Source organism: Dunckerocampus dactyliophorus, chromosome 2, assembly GCF_027744805.1.
Source record: "Dunckerocampus dactyliophorus isolate RoL2022-P2 chromosome 2, RoL_Ddac_1.1, whole genome shotgun sequence".
Classification (NCBI taxonomy): domain Eukaryota; kingdom Metazoa; phylum Chordata; class Actinopteri; order Syngnathiformes; family Syngnathidae; genus Dunckerocampus; species Dunckerocampus dactyliophorus.
In genome coordinates this window covers 21,939,885-21,962,222 of record NC_072820.1, presented here as the reverse complement: position 1 = coordinate 21,962,222, position 22,338 = coordinate 21,939,885, and the positions used below count along the sequence as shown (strand labels likewise).

At 41.9% G+C, this 22,338-nt stretch overlaps 2 protein-coding genes across 5 annotated transcripts; one reads left to right on the top strand and one right to left on the bottom strand.

Moving 5' to 3' along the window:
• Window positions 1-165: 165 nt before the first annotated feature.
• On the top strand, window positions 166-3,048 carry LOC129177522 (zinc finger and SCAN domain-containing protein 2). Its single transcript, XM_054768752.1, has 2 exons — window positions 166-765; window positions 1,083-3,048. Exons 1-2 carry the CDS (start codon window positions 462-464, stop codon window positions 1,868-1,870), a joined length of 1,092 nt encoding a protein of 363 aa, XP_054624727.1. The 5' UTR covers window positions 166-461; the 3' UTR covers window positions 1,871-3,048.
• Window positions 1,989-20,714, bottom strand: nectin4b (nectin cell adhesion molecule 4b). Of its 4 annotated transcripts, none has more exons than XM_054768747.1 (11): window positions 20,316-20,714; window positions 15,496-15,696; window positions 15,260-15,427; window positions 13,062-13,340; window positions 11,999-12,119; window positions 10,013-10,164; window positions 9,287-9,467; window positions 7,417-7,492; window positions 6,793-6,852; window positions 5,642-5,848; window positions 1,989-5,350 (listed from the first exon to the last, which is right to left on the bottom strand). In XM_054768747.1, the coding sequence occupies exons 1-11, from the start codon at window positions 20,371-20,373 to the stop codon at window positions 5,060-5,062; spliced, it is 1,794 nt and encodes a 597-aa protein (XP_054624722.1). In that variant the 5' UTR covers window positions 20,374-20,714; the 3' UTR covers window positions 1,989-5,059. The 4 variants fall into 4 exon arrangements, with proteins under 4 accessions (XP_054624722.1, XP_054624724.1, XP_054624723.1 ...); XM_054768749.1 differs by having other exon boundaries at window positions 11,999-12,110; XM_054768748.1 differs by having other exon boundaries at window positions 1,990-5,350; window positions 5,648-5,848.
• Window positions 20,715-22,338: the final 1,624 nt, after the last annotated feature.

The following is a 22,338-nucleotide window of genomic DNA, read 5'->3' as shown; positions in this document are numbered from 1 at the left end:
AACAACATGGAGCATGGGAATCAAACGTTATTAGGCAATTATTAAAATTATTTGGAAACAAGGTACCCTTACGTGCACTTTGCAACTGTAGCTCCATCTGGTGGACAAAATTAGAAGACACGGCTTAATACACTTCTAAAATGTGCTTCGCCGATACAATTAATTTAATATATATATGTTTAAAAAATTGAAATACACTCACAACGTTGCGCTAAACACATTAATATCCGAGCCTAAGTAGAACTTCAAAGTGCTGACTTTGTGTCGACTTGAATTTTGTCCCCTCGCCTACGCCGTAGATTTACATCACATGACGGCGAGCGCTTCCTTGTTCTGTTGGATGACACCACCATCACAGCAATGTTTTGGAGCCACAGTAATGTGCTAAAAAAACATAAACGGTAACCTGTAAGTTGTAGTTTTAGCAGCTATTTCACTTAAAACATACTTTACCGCCAGCCATGTCAATACAACAGGGGGCCTGCATGGCTCACGGTGTGGCTTTCCAGAGCAAGCTAGCCTCCATCATGGACACGCTCGCCCAAGCGGCCGTGTTGGAGATAGCCAAACTGTGGGAGGACGCTTTTGCGCTCGTCCACGCCGAGCTACGCCGGAGAGACCGGGAGGTGGAAGCCTTGGAGAGGAAGCTGCTTGAAAACCAGCGACAAGCTCCGCAGATGTTGCCATTTGGCTCCTCCAAGAGAGACCAGCAACACAAGCCGCCGCCGCCGCCGCCGCCGCCGCCGCCCACTACTACCACCGATGGTAAACACAATTGCAGCACGTTTTTTAACCTTTATACATTGAGTTGTGGGTCTTCAAAGTATTTAACGTTTGCAACAATGTGATGACACATTGTGACTTCTAAAATAAAGACATCTGCACATATTAGTGATGGAGTGCATAAAGTGGACATAACCTAATTAAAGTATGTTGGGCAGTATTTCTGTAAGTGGTATTTGTTGGGTGGAGGAACTTCATGCAAATATCCACCTAGAATCAAACCTTGCCCTAAGGCTGCAGTGCAAAACACTCCTTCACTGCGATACGGGATTTTCTTCACGCGGCTCTTGTTCGTCCAGGTCCAGTTTCTGAGCCAGTGGGGTCGTCTTCAGAGCAGAGCCCTAAAGAGAAGACTGACACCTCCGCCAGTCAGAGAACAGCGGCACTGCCCCCCCAGTCCGAGGAGAACCCGAGCATGCGGACCTGTGACAGAACCAAAGAAGACCGCCCTGTCAAGCTGGAAGATGAGGACGACATCATGATTGTGGAGCAGCTATCGGACTGTGAGCACAGCGGCAATCAACCCGCCGACTCTTCAGAGGACCAGGAGAACCACCAGTGGTCCTCAGTTTCTGTGGGAGACAGCGACACCACAGAGGAGTCTGACTACTTTCTGGCACCAAATTCCCAGAATCTTGACTCGGAAATCCTGTTCATCGAGAACGCCTTGGACATTCTTGATGGTTCTGCAGAGGCGGCCTTCTCAGAAAGCTTGATCATGGGAGCCAGACACGGTACTTCCAGTCAGACCAGAGGTCCTGGGACTTTAAGACAAGTACACCCGGGTCAGGGTGAGGACAGAGAAGAGTCCATCAGAGCATTCAGTCCACATAACAGAGTCTTCGTCTTTAGCGACCCCAGGCTGCCCAAAAGCACGGCCAGCGGCCGCGTCAAAGAAAAGTGGTTCATCTGCCCGTTCTGCGGCAAAAGCTTTGACCGTGTCAGCCACCTGGAGATCCACCAGCGCATTCACACAGGGGAGAAGCCGTACACGTGTGACACTTGCGGCAAGTGTTTCTCCCAGAGGAGCAACCTGCGTACGCACCAGCGCACGCACAAAGAGGGGTCGGCCCAAATCTCTGCTTGACCCCCACTCTCTGAGCCTTGTAGTGGAGCATAACTTTTAATTCATTACACAGCACTTTTATTGGAACTGTGGCACAAGCTTGTGTGGGTTCTCTCCGGCCTTCTCCCACTGACCAAAAACACTTGTATTGCGAACTACTTTTCCACTGTGCTCTCCATAACAACAAATTTTCTGCTCCCCACTGTTTAAAAACAAAAAATGACAGAAATATTAACATACAGTGGTACCTCGGCTTTTGTTATTCACCCATTCCAAAGGGTCCAAACTGTTCGAAAACGGAATAAATTTTTCCCAGAAGAAATAATGTAAATCCAATCAATCCTTTACTGACTGCCACAAATGTTAACACAAAACACATTTTTATAGACAATAATTACATGCAGAAAACAATGTGAAATGCATATAAATGATGAATGAAATGGATAAACATTCTAAACATCACTTTTACCTTTATTGAAGACTTGTTGGCAAAGACAAAGAGCGTAGTGGGAGGAGGGGAAGGGAGAGCCACACGGACACCACCGTGTTTTGCAGTGAGTTATTTCTTGATTTCAATAGTGCTGGCACTTGCAACTTTCTTTGGGTTATTTTGCAGCTGTACCTGTATGCAATAAAAAAAAAAAAAAACCTTGTGGTCTAAGTGTGGTAGTTAGCAAAGGACTACAGAAGTCAACCGCTGATGACATACACAGGAGATTGAACTGGGGAACAATGATTTCTGGGTGGGAGTTGAGAGCACATTTTGTAACAAAGACACTTTATGAACACAGTTGGACTCCCATAGGGTATTCATAACGCCACAAGACTGAGTCACCAACGCATGGGATTCTTTGTTTGGGAACTCGATTTCTCTGAATGATACAAGGGCAAGTTTGTTAAGCCAATGTTTGGCCACACAAAAACCGAGACATATTTTTAGCAATAATTTTTGTCGAAAACTGAGATAGCACTGTATTCCTTAAATCTACATACAGACATGTATCCGATCCTGATGCATACAAGTTGTTTGTGATCATGTGCTTCCTAACACTACAAGAACTTTGGTGTTAATGCTGTGCTTTGAAGAATAAACATTCACAAGCTCATGGTTCCAGCTGTCACTGGACAAAACCTATCAGTATAAAAGCATGGTGGTCTACACCTGAGTGCAATCAAACAAAAGGTAGAAAAGTTGTACTAAATATTTGACATTCTTCTCAAAAACTACAGATTCAAATATAGCTTGACAATTGACAGCTCAAAAACAAATGTTTTTTGTGTCAAACGTCACCACTGCATTTTAATAGACTACGTTATCTTTGTAAACAGCAGAATATTTGGATTGGATTTAATTACATTGTGTACCTAATGGCCAGTGAGTGCTAAAAACGATAAAACAGGTGGTCGATTGGGTTACAAACGACACGTACTGTACACAGAAAACATGGACATAAAATACAGTCATCAAAACACTAAAAACAAGAATTAAATGAAACAGGAAGTTTAAAAAAACTACACTGCTTAGTTATTACTCTCACTTTCATAGAAGCAGATATTTTAATATACACAACGATGCTGTAGCAACCTGGCAGTTACATGCATTGTTAGAGTTTTGTGATTTCCGGCACTCTGAAGCTGTGATAGTGACATTAGTCCTGACCGTGCGTGTGGGTGCATGCTGAGAGGACAGTTGAGTTTGCTGATGTTGTTTTGGCACGGTTCGCCAACAACTGCCTGCAATAAAGACTACATCCTTGTCTTCTTACAACATCCATCCTTAATGATGGTCGCGATAGTTGCGACCAAGTGTGGCCAATATTGAGCACAGAGTGTATTCTTCTGCCACGGCCCCCACTGTAGCTAGTTCTCAAATGAGTCTTGTTATGGTCCAAAAATAAGTTTTTAATTTATGTCTTTATGTTTTAATTGTCTATTTTAATTTGTTATTTAATTTATGTTTAATTTATATACGTTGTAACACTGAGGCCCATCTTGAGTATTCAAAGCACGATGCCCCTTTCACAGTAATAATGCATGTGGAACATGTATTATTATGATTACTAAAATGACACAGTAGAACCTCCAAACAACCCAAAAGGTGATCAAATTTGGAATTCAACCGAAAATTTTAGACAGTCTGCCTCAAAAGTCAAAACTTCAAACCATCATCATGCCTGATGTCAGTATAATCTTCAGTGATTAATTTAGGACAAGTGTAATGATAACCATATAAAAGGGAAATATAAGTCAATTTCTTAGTGGTTTTGAGGTTCGTCCATATCATTATTTGGACAACATGTGTGGATCTAGAATGAAATGACCTTTTTTGACCCACGGACCGGCTTGTGTTGCCACAAATCTCCTGCGGACCGGGGGAGTGGGGTGGTGCCGAGGGGTTCGTACATTATAGCGATCTAATTTATCTTATTTATTATGTATTGTATAAAACTAAGACATGAATAACATCAAATTAAAAGCACAAAATGAATGCCGACCCACCATCCAACAGTTCAAGTTCCAGCCAAGTTTTTCCAGTGAGATCATTACATCGCTGTTTGACGTGTGTGGTAAAAGGCAGTGTGCTAGCATGAATTAACTTCAGACAAATGTGCACATTAGCACTCAATAAGTCATCAAAACTTACCTTTATGCATTCCCACATAGTATCAGCATTTGACACCAAATATGAGGTGAAAGAAAAATGGTAAAAATACAGTAGTAGTATATCTGTGCGGCGAGAGAAAGTTAGCACACGCACAATGGACATGCGTCAAGTGAGACGGATGTAACAGAGAAAATCCGGCCACTTTTCAAAATAAAACATTAAAACAAATGAAATAATGGAAGTTATTTTTTCTTTGGTACCGGGCCGCGGCCCGGGTGTTGGAGATCACTGCTCTAAAACCATACTGCCATTATTATGAGGATATGTAGGAAACGAAAAAAATCAGGACGTGCCCGAGGCCTTGCAATGGGACAGCATCAGTAACAACAAGTAGTGTTGTGTGCCTTCAAGAGTGCACGCATGCGTTAATCTGTTTTGAGTCTGGAGGTTTCAAACTGGTGACTGTCTCTTATAGATTGTCAGGTTATTTTGTACAAAAAAAAAGCTCCCTGGGAGTGCATAGATTCAGGACCACAGTCCATCCATGAGGGTCATTCTGGCTGGTCCAGCAAGCCATGGAGCTCAAATATTGGGGGGGACCTTCTCTAGATCACCTGACCATGAGGGTGCAGCAGAATGGCGTTGCCGTGTGGCCTGGGCCTGAGGACGCCGTTACTGTAGTAGAAGTGACTGGTGAGCGCCTCAGACAGATGGTACGAGCTGCCATCCTCCTCGTCCTCAAGCTCCCCCGGCGGTGTCAGCTGGGAGGGGCTCCAGCTTTCTATCTGTGGGGGGACAGCCACCTCGCCGATGAGGGCCAGGTCCCCCTCTCTTGGTCCAACGGCATCATCTGGCTGGTCCTTCAGAGGAAGCTGGGAGGAAGGAAGACCAGAGTCCTGTGGGTGGACAGAAACAAAATGAGTGAGTGGGAGTCGATTTGGATCCAGATCAGACTTTTTCCGCTCAAACTGGATAAGATTTGACAGCCATCTCATTACAAATATTTTTTTAGATTTTCATATGCTTTATTCCGATTTTTGATTTACTCTCACCAAAATATTGACAGCAGTATTAGGCAGAAACAATTAACAGTAGTGCTAAATACTGCCCCCTAGTGGTATGCAGCCTTACTTGCCCAATTTGATCACGTCAAATCTATTCAGGTGATAGTTAAGACGGACGCTGACCAGTACCAGCGACATGTTGCTGCTCTTCAGATACGTCCCAACCCGCCTCCTGTGCGCCTCCTTCTCGCCGTTAATCCCCACCCCACTGGGGTTGTCTTCACCCTCATGCCAGGTGACGGGGCGCCCCATCAAATCCGCCTCCAACCCCACCACCGGTGCCCATCGGCCACCGAGAGTGGACTGGCTTCCCTTGTAGATGGGTCTCTCCTGCAGGCAAGTAAGACACCGGTAAATACATCTCAACATATCATAGCAATACTGTAGATTTTTTTTTTGGGGGGGGGGGTGTCTTGAAGTGGCAAAAAAAAGCTTTAAAACCCATAAAAAGGTCAAAAAATGCCTTACCCTATGATATACCCTATAATATGCCTCAGTTATTAAACACATTTTAAATGCAGTTTTACACATTAATAATTAGAGGCATACAGTACACAGTACAGTCATCTCTCACCACATTGTGGTTTGAATTTCGCAGCGTCACTCTATCACGGTGTTTCAAACATATATTAATAAATCATGCTTCATCACATTCCATGGTTGAGTATGGCCTATTAGTAAAAAAATATGCATACTTAAGCAAATGTTACATTTTTTATTATATTTAAATTAAGCACTGTCTAGCATAAAAATGGCTAAATTAACTCAAATACATGTATAAGATTTCAGATGTATTCAAATTGTGAATGTAGCATTCTACATCAATCACTAGGTGTGAGTGATTGTTCAGTGAGACAAGCACCAGACCTGATCGCCGGAACAACAGGCTTTTATTGCAGGTTTAATAAGGCAGACACAACAATAATAATAATAATAACAACGCAGGTTACTATTTTGGTCGTAATCCAGCAAAAAACTCTGAACCCCCAACGTCACTTCCTGTCCACACGTCCGGAACACATTTATATTTAGCACTCAAGAGCATGAGTTTTACTTATGTCTTAAATGGCTTATTTTCTTTGATTCTATCTACCATATTGGGTAATACAAATGTAAAGGTGACTGTGTGGGTGTTATTTCATGTCTAGGGCATCATGAACCCCAGCTGACGACCAGCCTGAAGGACGCTGAAGTGTCCGTGGGTTTGAATCCCACCAGTAAGTAGCAATAAAGTGTAAAAACATCATGCACGTGTACACGTACTGGGAACTCACCAGTGACATTTGGCTGTTTTTCATGCGGCTGTCTGACCTGAGCAGTGCGTAATCTTCAGCCTGGGAAGAAGTGAGAAAATGTTGGGAAACTTTGCAGGAACTTTCAACAGTTTCAACAGGAATTCACCAAATATCACAAGAATAAAGTGGAAATTAATATACTGTATCTACAGTGGTGTGACAGGGCCATATAGGTTTGGATTTTTGTCTCCTTTAATAATCCAAAGTTTCATTTAAAAACAGCATTTTGTGGTTTAGTTGTGTTGTCATTGAAGAATATTTAAATTTGTTTGATGGTCTGAAACATCTGCGATTAGCTGGTGACCAGTGTAGGGTGTACCCCGCCTCTCGCCCGAAGTCAGCTGGGATAGGCTCCAGTGAGCCGAGTGAGCCAGTGAGGATAAGCGGCATAGAAAATAGATGGATTGAAACATTTAACTGTGACAAACATGCAAAAAAATAATAAATCAGGAAGGGAGCAAACACTTTTTCACACCACTGTACATAACACAATGTTTAGGATTATATGTATAGCGGATTCTGTTTTTAGAAATGACCCCTATTTTTCCAGTTAATCCTCATTAATTCTCGTAATGACCAAGTGTGCGTTATATGTGTGTGTACCTGCACTCGTGGGTCAGAGCTGAGAGAGTTGAGCCTCCTGAAGGAAGCTTGTCTGGACAAATTGTTGATTTCCTCCCTGATTAGAAACAATACAGTCAATACCTTTCCCATTAGGTCTGCACGATTCAGCAAAAAATGTCAAGCACAATTTTCTTAGAATTGAGATCACAATTCCCTGGGACGTTTTTTTTCCACACCCAAACACGCACGCACGCACACCATGTTCAGTGATGTTTTGTTTTTTTTTTAAATCACTAGTCAGTTTGTTTACATTAACTGATTCCATCAAATACATGCGAAAGACAGCACTTTATGGCACAAGACATAAAGGGGTCACTGCTGTGACTGTGCTACCCCAAAGCAGCATGCTACACTTTGCAACTTTCTTTGGCTTCATGGTGGGTTATTATTTCAGATCGTCCATCTTGCTTTTTCAGGGCATTCAATCAATCACAACTGGACTGTTCAGGTTGTCTTAGAAGTTGTTTCGCCTCTCATCTGAGCAGGCTTCATCAGTTCATGCTCAAAGACTAGGTGGGACACACACCAGTCTGACTAGATAGGACAGCTCTAGTCTAGTTCATGCCAAAGACTAGGTGGGACACACACCAGTCTGACTAGATAGGACAGCTCTAGTCTAGTTCATGCCAAAGACTAGGTGGGACACACACCAGTCTGACTAGATAGGACAGCTCTAGTCTAGTTCATGCCAAAGACTAGGTGGGACACACACCAGTCAGACTAGATAGGCCGCTCTAGTCTGAATCTATTTTTCTTCTAAAGGAGAAGGCATGTTCCAGACAGGAATGGTTGGCTCTCCAGTAGGTTTCAAATGAAAATCGTTACGATACAATGGAGAGGTCATGGACCCATCTGCAAACAAGTTGGCTCTGCCTTGTTAATTTCTTACAGGCTAAATGACTGAGTCTTTTAGGAAGGGATGAAAGGACAGCATTGTATGTGGGAGAAAGGTGGCGTCGTAGACCTCCCCTCTCTGTTCAGATGGTTTCTCTACCTTAACGTGGATGGCTTCCCTCACTTTCAAACCATTCTTCTTCTCTGTCCAAAATGTCTACATTTTTGTCCTCAAAAGAGTGCTCTTTATCTTTGAGGTGCAGGTAGACCGCAGAGTCTTGAGCTGAACAGTTAGCCCGCCTGTGTTGTGCCATGCGCCTGCTCTGTGGCTGCTTGGCTTCCCCAATGTAAAAATCGGTGCATTCCTCACTGCACTGGACAGCATACACCGGATTGTTCTTCTGGGTATGGGGTGTCCTGTCTTTGGGGTGTACCAACCTCTGTCTCAAGGTGTTAGCAGGTTTGACGTGTACTTGTATGTTGTGTTTGTTAAAAATTCTTCTGAGTTTTTCAAATAGGCCTGAGAGATACGGGATGACAATGTTACTGTGTCGGTTACTCTTTTGTTCCTCATCCACCTTGTTTTTGTTCCTTCTGGAACGAGATGCACTTTTCACAAACGACCAGCTGAGGTAAGCACAGGTTTTAAGGGCATCCCTTAGGTGCTTATGCGCTTTCTCTTTGGTCTGTGGGCTGGTGGGAACATTATCAGCTCTGTGTTCTACTGTAGTGGGTGGTGTGAATCAAAAAGTAGGTATTGGTCAGTGTGTGTGGGTTTTCTGTAAACACCAACATGGAGGCCTCTGTCGTCTGAAATTGTTTGTTAGACGCACTGTTTGGCCGTATGATAATTGAGACAATGTACAAAAAGAGACATATCTTTTTACCATAATTTTCATAAAAAACTGAATCCTATGAAAATCAGGGCGTACAAAAACAGGGGTTCCACTGTAAAATTTTTAAAAAGTGTGTGAATCAAGGTAGCCATTTTTTTCCCCAATGGCCCAGGGCTCACGTTTTCTCGCTGAGCTCCATCTCCAGCTTCTTGTTGCGGTGCCGATGGTGGCGGAGGATTAGCAGCACCGCGACAACCAGGACCAGGACGATGGCAGCGGCCGAAGCGCTGATGATGATCAGCAGCAGGCTGTCAGACGAGGACGTGTCCTTGCGATGGGATTTCTCTGCAAGGAAAAAGGCTAACAAACATATGTGATGTGTTCGCACTGTGATGATGTGTTCGCACTGTGGACGACATCGCTCTCATGCATCTGCACATTCACTGGCCACTTCATCAGGGACGCATACATTCACATTCTGCCTTTACACAGATAATAATGCTCACCTTTTTTCATTTATATTTATGTATTCCAATTCCGTCACTTTAATTTTTTATAATATAGTGAGGGTATTTTCATGATGGTTCATGATGTTTGCATATTATGGAGAAAATCCAGACTTTAATGAAATCATAAAAATGAATTAAGTTGACAAATAATGTAACAAGTAAACTAATAATATTGTTAAAGAAATACTTCAAAAGTGAGCTTTTTTGTTTTTGTAAAGGAAAAATTAGATACAAAATCCAATACTTAATAACTGGCAAGTGTAAGTAGTAAAATCCACCACAAGGAGGGGACAAAGTTGCAAAAGGTGTCTGACAACTCAACTTATAGTATGTGATCATTCCCTACCTCTAAAACACAAATTGTCCTTTTATTTTAATAATGAAAAAACATCTCACCTGTCACCGTCATCAAGTACTCTGCCTTTGCCGCGCCTACAGCGTTTGTCACCACACACTTGTAGAGGCCACTGTCATTCAGACGGAGGCCTCGTCCGAACGTCAGTTTTCCTCCGACCATCGAGACGCCGTCTGGCAAAGCTCCACCCCTCCTGTTGGAAAAAATGTTAGCGTTCATTAGCAGAGTTGTCGCACACACAAAAGCTGACTCATGCATTTATTCTTTTTGGCTGAAGAAGTGTCAGAGCACGAAGCAAACACACAAATATAGTATATGAAATGTCAGCTCTGAGTGCCGAATACAATGGAACACTGGATCAGCATGAAGCATTAAAAAAGGCAACTCAATCAACATAATATAAGAAACAAGTCCACCGAGATGGATCATGTTGCCTCAGTTCCACTTTCAGACTATATTTCGCTGCTAGACCGCCATCCATTCATCCCACACAAAAGTGGCTCCCGTTTCATGAGGCCCACCTGAACTTTGCAAAGTTGCTCTGCACGGTGGAGGAGTGGAAAGGAGATGGTAGATATAAATGGAGCTGCAAGACTCAGGCATCATTAGTGTGTACATTTGCACATACTAGCATCACGTTTTGAACAACAAACGCCTCAGAGGCAACTGTTATCATGTATTATCATCATTTCTCAGGATTCTAGAAGTGTGACTTTACTTTATTCTCATGCATACCTTTTTAACCTTCTAGCCTTTGACGGTTAAAAATAGTGTGTATATTGATGTTTTTTTAGCTTTTGTACGCACTAAATTCAGTGCAAATCCTTACACTAACTAACAACAGTAAGCAATTAGGTGTTGGTATCAAAATATTGATGCCTTGTGTGAATTATTGAATTATTGCTCATTTAAATGAACTGCATTTGGTGATGATGAAACTTACAGATGAAGTGTGCAGTCCTACAGACATAGCAGTGTTTCCGATACATTCATATATCTGTGGCAGTCCGCCGCAAATACATGGCGCTGCCCTACCTCATACACACATACCACAACTAACTTGGTCGCACATTATAACGCAATCAATCATCAATATAGTAATGTATTAGATGTACAATGACCTGTGCATTATCTTTACAATCAACACACACTTACACAGAGCCCAGGAAACACACGCACATATACCGCTGCACAAAATGAATGAAATGAAACACCCGTAAGTCAATTCCTTATGACATGAATCAAAAAGCTCCCTTGACCACGTCCACACACAAACGAAAATCTCCACTGTGTCTGGAGTGTTGTATAATTTGCAAATTATCTGCACCCCCCACCACCTCACACACACCCCGGCACACCTACACCACAGATACATTACGGTCCTATGGGAAACACTGTATATTCACTTTTGTCAAAATTGTTACATTTTGGGATCCGGGATGATAGTTTGGCTTATTAAAAACAAACAAAAAACAAAAAAAAAGGAAATTGGAACAGAGATGTGTTTTCTGAGCATTGGCAAGGCTATGATACTTGTTCGTGAACTCCATTCAGTGACATCAAAAAGGGTATTCACACTTTGTGCTACATGCATTTGTCCACACAAAATAAGCTTAGCGGTGCAAGATTTGTCTGCCAGTGTGGGACCAAGAGCCTAAAATTGGACATCTTGCAGTAGTAAAAGGTACCAGGAACAATAACACTACTGTTTATGACCATGCACACACTGCTTTTAATCCAGATTAGAAAAGAAAACGTGTCTAAGTTTGTTTTTGGAGCACTTCCCTCTCATCAGCATCACAACTTTAACCTTTTATTTCCATGCTCTTGGTTTGCATTGTGCGGTGCAGACTTTCATGTTGATTGTGGGCTGGTACACTACAGTATGTCTAACTGTTGTGTTCCAGCATGGTGAAGCACACCTCTCCTGCTAGTGAGAGGATAGGCCCTCCTGCTTTCTTTCTTCTCCTAACTTTTAACTGCACCACGTCTGTTGTGGAAGCTTAGGTCAGATGTGCATGTCTCACCATGTCCAGGTGATGTTTTGGGGCGCGGGGAAGCCGTCTCCGACGTCGCAGGCGAGCGTCATTTGCTCCAACCCGGCGAACCAGTCGTCCGTTGACGCAGAGATGTCAGCGTCTGGGGGGTCTCATAAGGACATACACAGAAAGGACAAACATGCAGACAGCAAGAGCAGTATTAAACACAAAGACAGGAAGGTCCCTAAACACGAGCACGTCATTTATAATGAATACAGAGTAGTTCTTCAACTGTAACCTTATTATGTATACAGTCATCCCTTGCTCCATCGCGGTTAGAACATCTCTCCCTCACAAAATTAATAATTGATTGCTGTTTCGTGATTGAATACGGCCTATTATTAGTAAAAAAAAAATAAATGCATATTTAAGTAAATTGTCTGTATTCTTGGCCTAAATTAAGCATTTTCAAGCATAAAAATGTTCTAAATGAAAGGAAATACAAATACAGTTTAAGGCAATACAAAATGTTGATGAACTGTAGTCTACACTGGCCACTAGGTGTCACTAGTAACACGCACCAAAGTTGACCGCCAACAACGGGCTTTTATATTATTTTATAATTATTTATCTCACAACATAATAATCCTAATAATAGTCATATAATAATGGTCCACACGCCTGGAAACATACACAAGCACGAGTATTATTTATGTCTTAAATGGCATACACAGATACATTTGTTTCTTTGTCTTTATTAGGGATGTGCTCATTTTTTATGAGCGAGTGTCACCAATGGGCCATTTTTGCCCCGCTGTTTGTTTTTCATTGGCTCTTGGCATATATTAAAACCAAAATGAATTAATTATTGATGTAATAGCAGTGAATTTTCTAATAGGTTCCAGTTGTGATGAAAGAAACTCAACAAGTGTGTCGTTTTCTTGCTCAAAAAACGTAGTTACTGCATCCAAAATATTTGGACTTTTTCCAAGAAAAACATTACATCGTTCTGCCTACTCTACTGACAGCCACAGGGTAACTGGGGACTGCTATGATATGTTATGATGTATTACACAGCATTCATATATTCATCCCTCCTAAGTGTACTCACAGTGGACCACCAGCTGGTTGGTTATCCTCCGTGGGCGCTCCAGGGCGGGATGCCGCACCAGGCAGTCGAGTCGCTTCCCGTTCATGCTGCGGAGCGGGTGGAGGGAGTAGTAGCTGGACACGGAGCCGCCCTCGTTGGTGCGGTTCTGCGACAGGCCCGGCAGGTCGGTGTCCCAGGAAAGGGTGGGGAGCGGGCGGCCCACGGCGCGACATGAGGCGGCGATGCGGAATGTCTGGCCCTCCGTCAGGACCACCGGCTCCAGGGAGGAAATGGGTAGAACTGAAAGCCAAAAGGGGGAGAGGGTTTTTAAAATTCATCATTATCAACCTTTTCATTCATTAAAGTTAGCATCCATTCCTTTGGTGCTATTGGCACATGGCGCTAACATTATACGCTGTCCCCTGTTGGCTAAGAGGGGAACTGCATGATGCTAGCTTGTTCATCAACAGTACATCCGGAACGTATTCAGTCCTTGACTCTGATTAAACATGTCGGAAGAGATGTAAAAATACCTGTGCATCAACACTTCCCGTCCAACCTGATGGCACTTGAGAGGTGCCGCAAAGAGGAACAGGGGAATCATATTCAAAAATATGTGAGGCTGCAATCCTTTTTTTATTTTTAACAAATTTCCAAACATTTCAAAAAAAATTTTTTTCATGTTGTCATTTTTGGGTATTGTGCGTAAAATTTTGAGGAAAAAAATGAATTGAATCATTTGGAATAAGGCTGTCATGTAACAAAATGTGGAAAAAGTGAAGCGCTGTGCATACTTTTTGGATGCACTGCAGTACCTTTTCACAACATTTAATCACTTTATTACAACAGTGAAAAGAATGAGTGAGATAATGTTTTTACCTTAAAAAAAAGTCCAAAACAATAAACATCCTCTCAACATAACATCATATTTAATTACGTTAAGTGACTGTAATTAGCTCATTTATTTAAGACAGACACCCAATGCTATGTTTGTGTTGTCCCTCTATTAACGCAACAACAACTCTCAGGCGGGAAAAGTTAACTTTCTTAAGTTCAAACGTTTCCACATAAACATTTTTATCCTCTTAGTCTCCACAACAGACTGGTTCAACCCGGTGGTGATTCACCCATGAACAAACAACGTGACTGACAAACATCGGCATCTGCCCACGTTTTGGAGCGTGCACTAAACAGGAAGGAAGTTTGCATTCTCTATAAACAATGGCCATTGTGCCTTTAAGGGGTAAAGAATGGTGCAAAACCCATGGAAGCTTAGCTAACAGAAACTGCGCACAAACGTGACACCACAGCACTGCCTTCTGTGACTGATTGACATGAGGGAGGGGGTCTTCAGATAAACAAAGGATGACTTTTGAGAAAATTTCCCTAAGTTTTGCCAGAGGTGCCACAATAGTGTATTGGAAGTGTGTTAACCTTAATGCTGGAATTTAGACAGTTTAAAAATGCTGTTAGTAAGCCCGACTGGGGACACATTGTGTGTGTCTGTAACTTTAATGCTAATGAGCTGTGTTTGTCTCCGCTTCTCTCCAACAGAGTGTGTCTCCAAGAAGTGCTATTGTGTACTTTATCCACGTTTGATAAATACACAGTAATTCTGCACTTGTGCAACATAATAGATGGTATAAATCACATCAAACAACGTAACATTAAGGAGTGGGACAGGACAACACAAACAGTAGCAACACTAGCATAGCAATGTGAGCTACAGTGCTAACATTACACTCGCATTTTAACAGCAACATTATGCTAGGTTAGCATATTTGCTGAAGAAAAACTAAATGGTCAAACTTACAGCTCCCACGTCAGTAGCTGACTGACAGATAGTTAGCAGAATGCAAGGCTTTATTTTAAGATGTGTAGCGAAGCCTTTTTTTGTGCTGGGGCGAGTCAGAGATGGTATCAAGTCCATGAGGGAGGTGTTTTCTTCATGATGTCATGAAAAGCCACAACTTTAAAACTGAGTGTTTGAGCGCCTCTTTCTCAAAAGTGGAGCAAAGTGAGAAAGGAAAGATTTTTTTTCATGCAAGGTGCTCATATAAAGGACCTAGAGACATGTAATACTATTAGAACATCATTCAAAAGTACACTTTAATAGTGGACCTTTAACTTTTGATTTCCTTGGCAACCCGTTAAAACAGCAAACTAGTCAGGTCTGAATCGTAAAAGTGGCAAAACGCAAAGAAGCGTGGGATTCTTACTCCAGACAGTGAGCGTGATGCGCCTCTCAAAGTTCCCGTTGGGGAAGGTAGAGATGTGGCAGGTGTATGTGCCGTCATCCGACTCCTCCGTGCTGGGGATGAGCAGCGCAGAGTTCTCCGTGGGGCTGCCACTCTCAAACCTCACACGGCCCGAGTAGCGTCCAAACTCTGATGGAGGAAGAAAATGACGCAAAAGACTGTCCGCTCAGTGGTGCCATCAAGGTGGTACCTCCTACCTGTGTGTCCGTCCATGAAGTGGGCGGTGATGATTTGATCCTTGGTACCGTCCCGCAGCTCCTTGTACCATGTGACCTGCACTACCTGCTCACCCACCTGGCACTGGTAGCGACATGGCAGCCTGGTGAGACTCTCGGCCAGGGAGCGCTGCGAGGTGACGAGTTTAAGGGGTTCGATGAAGACGCACTGAGCGTACGCCACTGAGGAGGGAGGGAGAAAATTGTTATTGGTTACGTATGCTTTTGATTGATTGGTTTGTTAACGTAATGCTTACTAGATAAAACACTAGTTGTTGGTATTTAAATGCAACTGCACCAATGTGCAGGTTATGGATCTTTTGTGACATTTTTTAAAATGTATTAAGTTATTCCACCAAACTACAGTATAAAGTTGTGAGACTCCACAACACTACTCCACACAATTTTCGTCCAATCACCTCTTTCCAAACAGGTTCTATCTGCTATTTCCCACAAGGACTGGTCAAAGAGACCACCTGCTGTTTGTCAATCGTGTCACTGGTGACTAACATTACCATGAATACACACCAGTATTGGTTTTACAAGTAGTAGGTTGAATCGACACATTCATAAAGTACTACTCTCAAATATGATCAGATAAAAATTACGAAAACGAAAGTTGAATCACCAATCTTGTTTGCATGCTTGTGTTGCATTCGGGTGTTCACGTGATGTTTGGCACCAAATCCGTCTCGTCAGGTGTGGTGAAGCAAAGCCAGTGAGCGGCGGAACAGAATGCGGCCATGTGGCATTCTTCAAGCTTACGACTTCTCGTCCAAACACGAGCTGACAACTGGCGTTACCTCCTCTGAGGTATTTAAAACATGTTTTCACTGGTCTGCTTGTTTGCGTGCCGTGTCCTTATATTGTTTCCCACTGTACTGCAAACTATTTGTGGCATAATGCCGCAATCAGCATAAATGGCCATGATGCATTTGCAAAAAGTAAATGAAAATCATGGAAAGCAAAACATATAGGTTTAGAACTACAAATGAACTTGTTTTTTTTTTTTATTATTTATTAATTTTTTTTTTAGATGGTAAAGAGGCCCACAGCAGCACTCGCTGCTTGTTAAGAACAAAATGCGCTTTCATGTCAGATTCTCCAAAAGTCTCCTCACTAGAAAAAGTATCTAAAGGGCTCTGATCACTCGCTAAGTATAGCGACCAAGTTGCTAAAATGGCAACAATGATCCCTCCTGATCTGTCTTCTTCTCTGGCCGACCAGCTGTGTAATAATATGTTTATGAATGTGGGTAGACAGGTGGCACCAAATCTATTTGTGGCAGTCCAAATGTATTAGTGGCAGGCCTCCACAAAAATATGAATGTATGGGAAACACTGCCTTATCTACAGTTTTATGTGAATGACATAATAAGCAATCTGTTTGACAATTCAGTTGATAGTACAGAATCTTGCTGAGGCAAAATGGAGTGCACTACCTGTCCACGACCAGCAGAGGCGCTATTGACTGAGTCTAAACTTTTTGTTTTCCTTTTTTTGCTGTGTATTTAATGTTGAAAAGTTAAACACAGTTTAAATAAATATAAACATGTAAAAAACTGCCATGTAACATGAATTTAATACAATAAAAAATAATTAATTGATGAATAATTTTCCTAATAGTGGATCAAACAATTTAGTAATATGATATAGGAAGGCAATCCTGCATCAAAATTTCCTGGCAGTAAATGAGGTAAAACATTTGTTTTAGAAAAAATAGAAATACATATTGTTTATAAGGTGCCAAACAAAAATCGTATTAGATTTGTGTACACAGGGCCCAAAGCTGTAATGCTGAAGAAAAGTTTCAGATGTGATCAAAACTGCACACTTGTCAGCAGTGTAAACACAAAACGTGTGAAATCCCATGTTACACATTTGGGGGCTCAATTCTAAAACACATTTCATCAGATTGTGTTTTATGCATTTCATGGTTCTGTAAAGGTATGTATCATTGTGAGCTGCAGCCGCAAGTGTGTGTGTGTGTGTGTGTGTGTGTGTGTGTCACCAAACAGGAAAATCTTGTGTGGTAGCAAACTGGTGTGTTCAAACAAGTCTGTATTTGTCTGCACCGTGTGTGTGGACACATTTAAATGTTTCCCACCGGTAGTGTGTCTCATATTGAGCTTCTGTGTGGTCCACATCGGTAGCGTAATCATTAATCAGACTCACAAATCAGTAACTGCTATGGTTCAAAAGGGAAATCAAAGTACAAATGTTTGACTTTGTGACTGTGACGCCCTTTTCACCCAAGCTGGTGTTTGCGTCCCACGCCTCAGTGTGTCACCAGCTGTGTTCCTCAGCCAAGTGGAGGCCTGATTTCTCTCCTGGGGATCAATATTCTTATCAACACCTGCAAGCTTTATCAAGCTGCCGTCTCAGACTCACCACAAGTCTTCATGTCACATACATCAGCCGTGTCCAAAGTGTGACCTGGGGGCCATTTGCAATCCGCAGCTCATTTTTTTTGACACATGGCATATTAAAATAATATGTAAAAGTTGGGATGTTGCAAGCTACATCAAAACGCATAATCTCACATGATTGTTTCGATCGTTCCTCCCTCCCTTCTCATGCAATGGACTATTCCATGTTACTGCACATGAGCAGATTCCGGATGACTGGCGAAACAAACTTGTTGGCACAATTTGGAGAAAAATGAAGCAGAGTTACCCCAGTGGAGCGGAGGAGAGTAGAAGGCGAGAGGAAAACAAATAGTTATTATCAAAATTACCAAAGGTGTCAACCTTTTTCACAGTCACAACAAGCGTAGTGACTGTGAAAACAACAAAAAAAACAAGTGAATTTCCCCGTTGTGGGATAAATAAAGTACAAATACAAGTAGACACGCGACCACTAGGGGTGGGAACCTCTGGTTTCCCCACGATACGATACGATACAATACGATACGACACGACACGCGATACAAGGCTCACGATAACTATTATCTCACGATATGGCGATACAGCGATTATCGATATACTGTATTGGTCAAGAAATCAATCTACAATAATCTGCGATACTACCATTAAAGAGAAAAACAGATATTTGAAAATGAGGAAAAAAAATGTTTATTTGGCACCTTCACTTTAACACTTCTCGTCTTGTGACAATATTTTAGTGCAGCATTTCTGTAAACAAATGTCTTCTTAAGGCACTTTTATTGCAATATTCCTGTAAACAAATCAGTGTCTTTCTAACACAGTCACTCTTGTAGTGCAGCATTTCAGGAACAAACCTATAGCTTATTTTATAAACAGTGACACCATTTCTGTAAAGTGCAAATTTACTGCAAGGCATCTACCTGCACATTTTGCAGGAACCAACAAAATTTGATCAACAAGCTTTTGGTGAAATGTTTTCGACTTGGCATTTCGTAGCGTGGCTCCAAAGTGCGCATCATAAAGCGAAACCCATCATTCCCGACTACACTGTACGGCCGCAGATCATTGCAAATATGTACAGATATGCTGTGAGTGATCGACTTTGACCTGGGGAAGTTGCAAGTGAGTTTTGCTTGAAGTAGAGCCCCCACGGTGGTCTGGCAAGGCCCAGGAGTCAGGCTAACAGCCACGGCTTTTTGGCTTACTAGCTCTGGGTGATGGCACTGCAAGTGGCTGTGCATATTTGTTGTGTTTCCAGTATACGTAAACAGTTCTTGCATATAGCAAAGTCCTTCTCCAGCTTTGCTCCACCATCAGTACTGTAAAACCTAAAATGTATCCACAATTTTGACTTGTAGGCTGCCGGTGCATCTTTCAACTTCTGTTTTCCGCTCGTGTCCTCCATGCTCTCTCCTGTTGTGTGTTTACTTCGCTTGCCACTAGTGGACCGCCAAGGAATTGCACAAAAGGAACTAATAATGAGTGAGGCAGTTTATAGTGAACGTATGTAAATCAAAATTATTGATAATTGGCGGGCGCATATCGATAATCGATCGAGAGATAAAACATCGAGATTTATCGCCATATCGAGATATTGTCACACTCCTAGCGACCACAGTCAGATGCTCTTGATAGCAGCATCGCTACAGTCAGTGTCAATCGCAGAGCATGCAGTAATTCTAGAGATGAAGCTGAGTGATGCTTTTCATCACAAAGATATGTGTATTAAAGTGGTGAACTATATTAAATGTTGTTTAATGTTCTTAGCAATTACAGTAAAAGCGTTGAGATGATTCACTTGTTAGGTAATAATCCCCCAGGGGGATTTTAAGGATTTTATCTCAGGAAATATGACAATTTTCTCATATTCACACTTGTTAGTAGATGATAAACAATATGTAAAATGCTTTTTGGGAGGGGTATATGAACATGGCTGTGTAACTAACAACTTGAGCTGACAGATAACTCTAACAGATTTGAAAATTAGGAAAAAAAACTTGCCTAAATGACATACTCACCTTTTGTAACAATTTAAATAAAATACAATTAAAAAAAAACTTTTAATCAGTGCTGTACAAGGATGTGGAGGGCCCCAATGACTGGGTTTGTCTTGGGCCCCCAAATGACTGCATACTTCCTGGTTTGCAGTACACACCATACTGCATACTAATATTTCGGTTACCCTATTTAACTAAAGGAGAGGGTCAAAATATTAAAAACAGCTCCCAATGTGATGCAGTGCAGTTATGCACCACTGCAAATTACAATATAATCAAGATAAACAAATGGATAAATCAATGAAGTGCCATTACATTGTGCTGGTGTACCGATTTAAGATGAAGGATATGTTATTATTATTTTGAAGAAAAAGACAAAAATAGTTTGCTATCACGTGTTAGCATACTGTACAACTTGCCAGAGATGAGCACAAACAGCAAACAGTCCAGACTCCGATCCAGAACCGATTGGTCCATCCTGGCTCCACAACGTGTGTCCTTCACATCAGCTGGTTAAAAATGTCCATGCTTAAAAAACATCATACAAATATTTGCTTTAAGTTTAAACTTGAGCAGGTGTGTCAGCTGTTACAGCGAGGATAAAAGTTTGGTTAAAAAACTACAACAACAATAATCACTAGGGAAATCGTTTCCTCGCAACTTCTGGTGAGATGGCGACATCTACATTTAGAAGCGTCGAAAAGTAATTTAAAGTCGTAAAACAATTTCAAAAGCGTCGAAATAATGCGTACACACGAAAGAAGCGAGAAAATGTGTTTTGTGCGCGCGCTGGGACGGAAGTACTGCACCTGTTGCTGTTTGAGTCCACTCCCACCAGTCTGAAAGTAAGATAATGACAGCCACCAGCGGGCGTGGCTTCAGCGGGACCTTAAAAACTATTAGCGGTAAGGTAGTTGCGGACATTTTTTATAATTACGTTAACTTTACCTTTTATGGAGTGATTACGAAAGATAGGAACGAAAACTTAACTCAACACAACTTTGAGTTAAATACTTGGCTTACATTCACAAGTATAATAGGTTTTATTACTTGATATCACTTTACTTTTGACAGAGTGCTATTTTGTTTCTCCCACCAGTACATTGATATTAGTACTGTACTTATCAAGCACATCAGTTAAACTGGGCCTGTATGTGTGTCTACATACACTCCTGGTCAAATTTTTAAGACCAGTTGTAAAATTGCAAGAATTTACATTTCGTACTGTTGGATCTTAAGAAGGTTCTAAGTAGAGCTTCAAAATGCAAAAAGAAGAAATGCAAGTGGGACAAAAAACATTTTGGTGTCAGCAATTTATTCCAAACTTAACATTAAAGTGAAATAAGGTGTTCATCAGCTGATCAAAGTTTACAACCACAGCCTTTAAAAGCCAAAATCTTGAAAAAAAATATGGTTTCAATGTCATTTTCTGGAAAGTTTTCACGCTGTCATGATCTCTTGATGGCAGTCTTTGAACACAGTCAGATTTCTGAGCTGCACAAGTGAACCCTCTCGCAGCGCGCCTTTGCTGGACAGTCACTTGAAAGTTCTTCAAAGATGTCACCAGCGCTGAGCCAGAGGATCCAACTGGCTGTCCATCAAGGCATGGGACCTTGGCCCAAACAAAGGTTGTTAATAGTGCTGAGTGCAGTCCAATAACCATCAGACGGCATCTGTGAAAGAAGGGTTTTAAGAACAAATAACATTTTCAAAAGCTTTGTCTCCTTCCACGCCACATAACTGCCCGTTTTGAATTTGTACAAAAGCACCAAATATGGGACATAGAAAGGTGGAAGAAAGTTTTATTCTCTGATGAAAAAAAAATGTAACCTTGACCGTCCTGATGGCTTCCAACGTGACTGGCCTGACAAGGGGACCCCACCTATCCACAGCACAGTTGAGGGGGCGGCATCATGATCTGGGGTGATTTTTTTCTCCAATGGAACAAGGAGCTTCAGGTTGTACAGGGGCATCAAACGCCTTAGGCCTTCGTTTGTGTGTAAATGACTGGGCTTTTTAACAAGACAACGCTGCAGTTCAAATTGCCCTGACAAAGGACTTCTTCCAGTGGAATAACCTTACTCTTTTGGACCATCATGTATGTTGCCCTGAGTTAAATCCAATTGAGAACATTGAGAGATGGATGGCAACAGAAGTTTACAAAAAGTGGACATCAGTTCCAGACAGTGGATGCCCTCCATGAAGCCATCTTCACCACCTGCTTTTGGGATTTTTTGAGCTACGGCCTTAAACTTTTGATCAGCTGATTTCATTTTAATGCTTGTTTGCAATAAATTGGTTCAACCTGTTTTGTTTCACTCCCATTAAGTACCTCCTTTAGATCCAACAGTGCAAAGTCCAAATTCTTGCAATTTTTCTACTGTTCTTAACATTTTGATCAGGAGTGTTTGTGTGTGTCTGTGTGCAGGGCGAGTCGTGGCA

Bases quoted from the DNA above. Each gene is read 5' to 3' on its own strand.
- LOC129177522 (XM_054768752.1), top strand. From the start codon at position 462: ATGTCAATACAACAGGGGGCCTGCATGGCTCACGGTGTGGCTTTCCAG. The intron at 766-1,082 runs GTAAACACAATT...TTGTTCGTCCAG, and splicing joins GCCCACTACTACCACCGATG to GTCCAGTTTCTGAGCCAGTG.
- nectin4b (XM_054768747.1), bottom strand. From the start codon at position 20,373: ATGGACCAATCGGTTCTGGATCGGAGTCTGGACTGTTTGCTGTTTGTG. The intron at 15,697-20,315 runs GCAAGTTGTACA...CTCCCTCCTCAG, and splicing joins GCTGTTTGTGCTCATCTCTG to TGGCGTACGCTCAGTGCGTC. The intron at 10,165-11,998 runs GTGAGACATGCA...TTTTTCCAACAG, and splicing joins CAAAACATCACCTGGACATG to GAGGGGTGGAGCTTTGCCAG.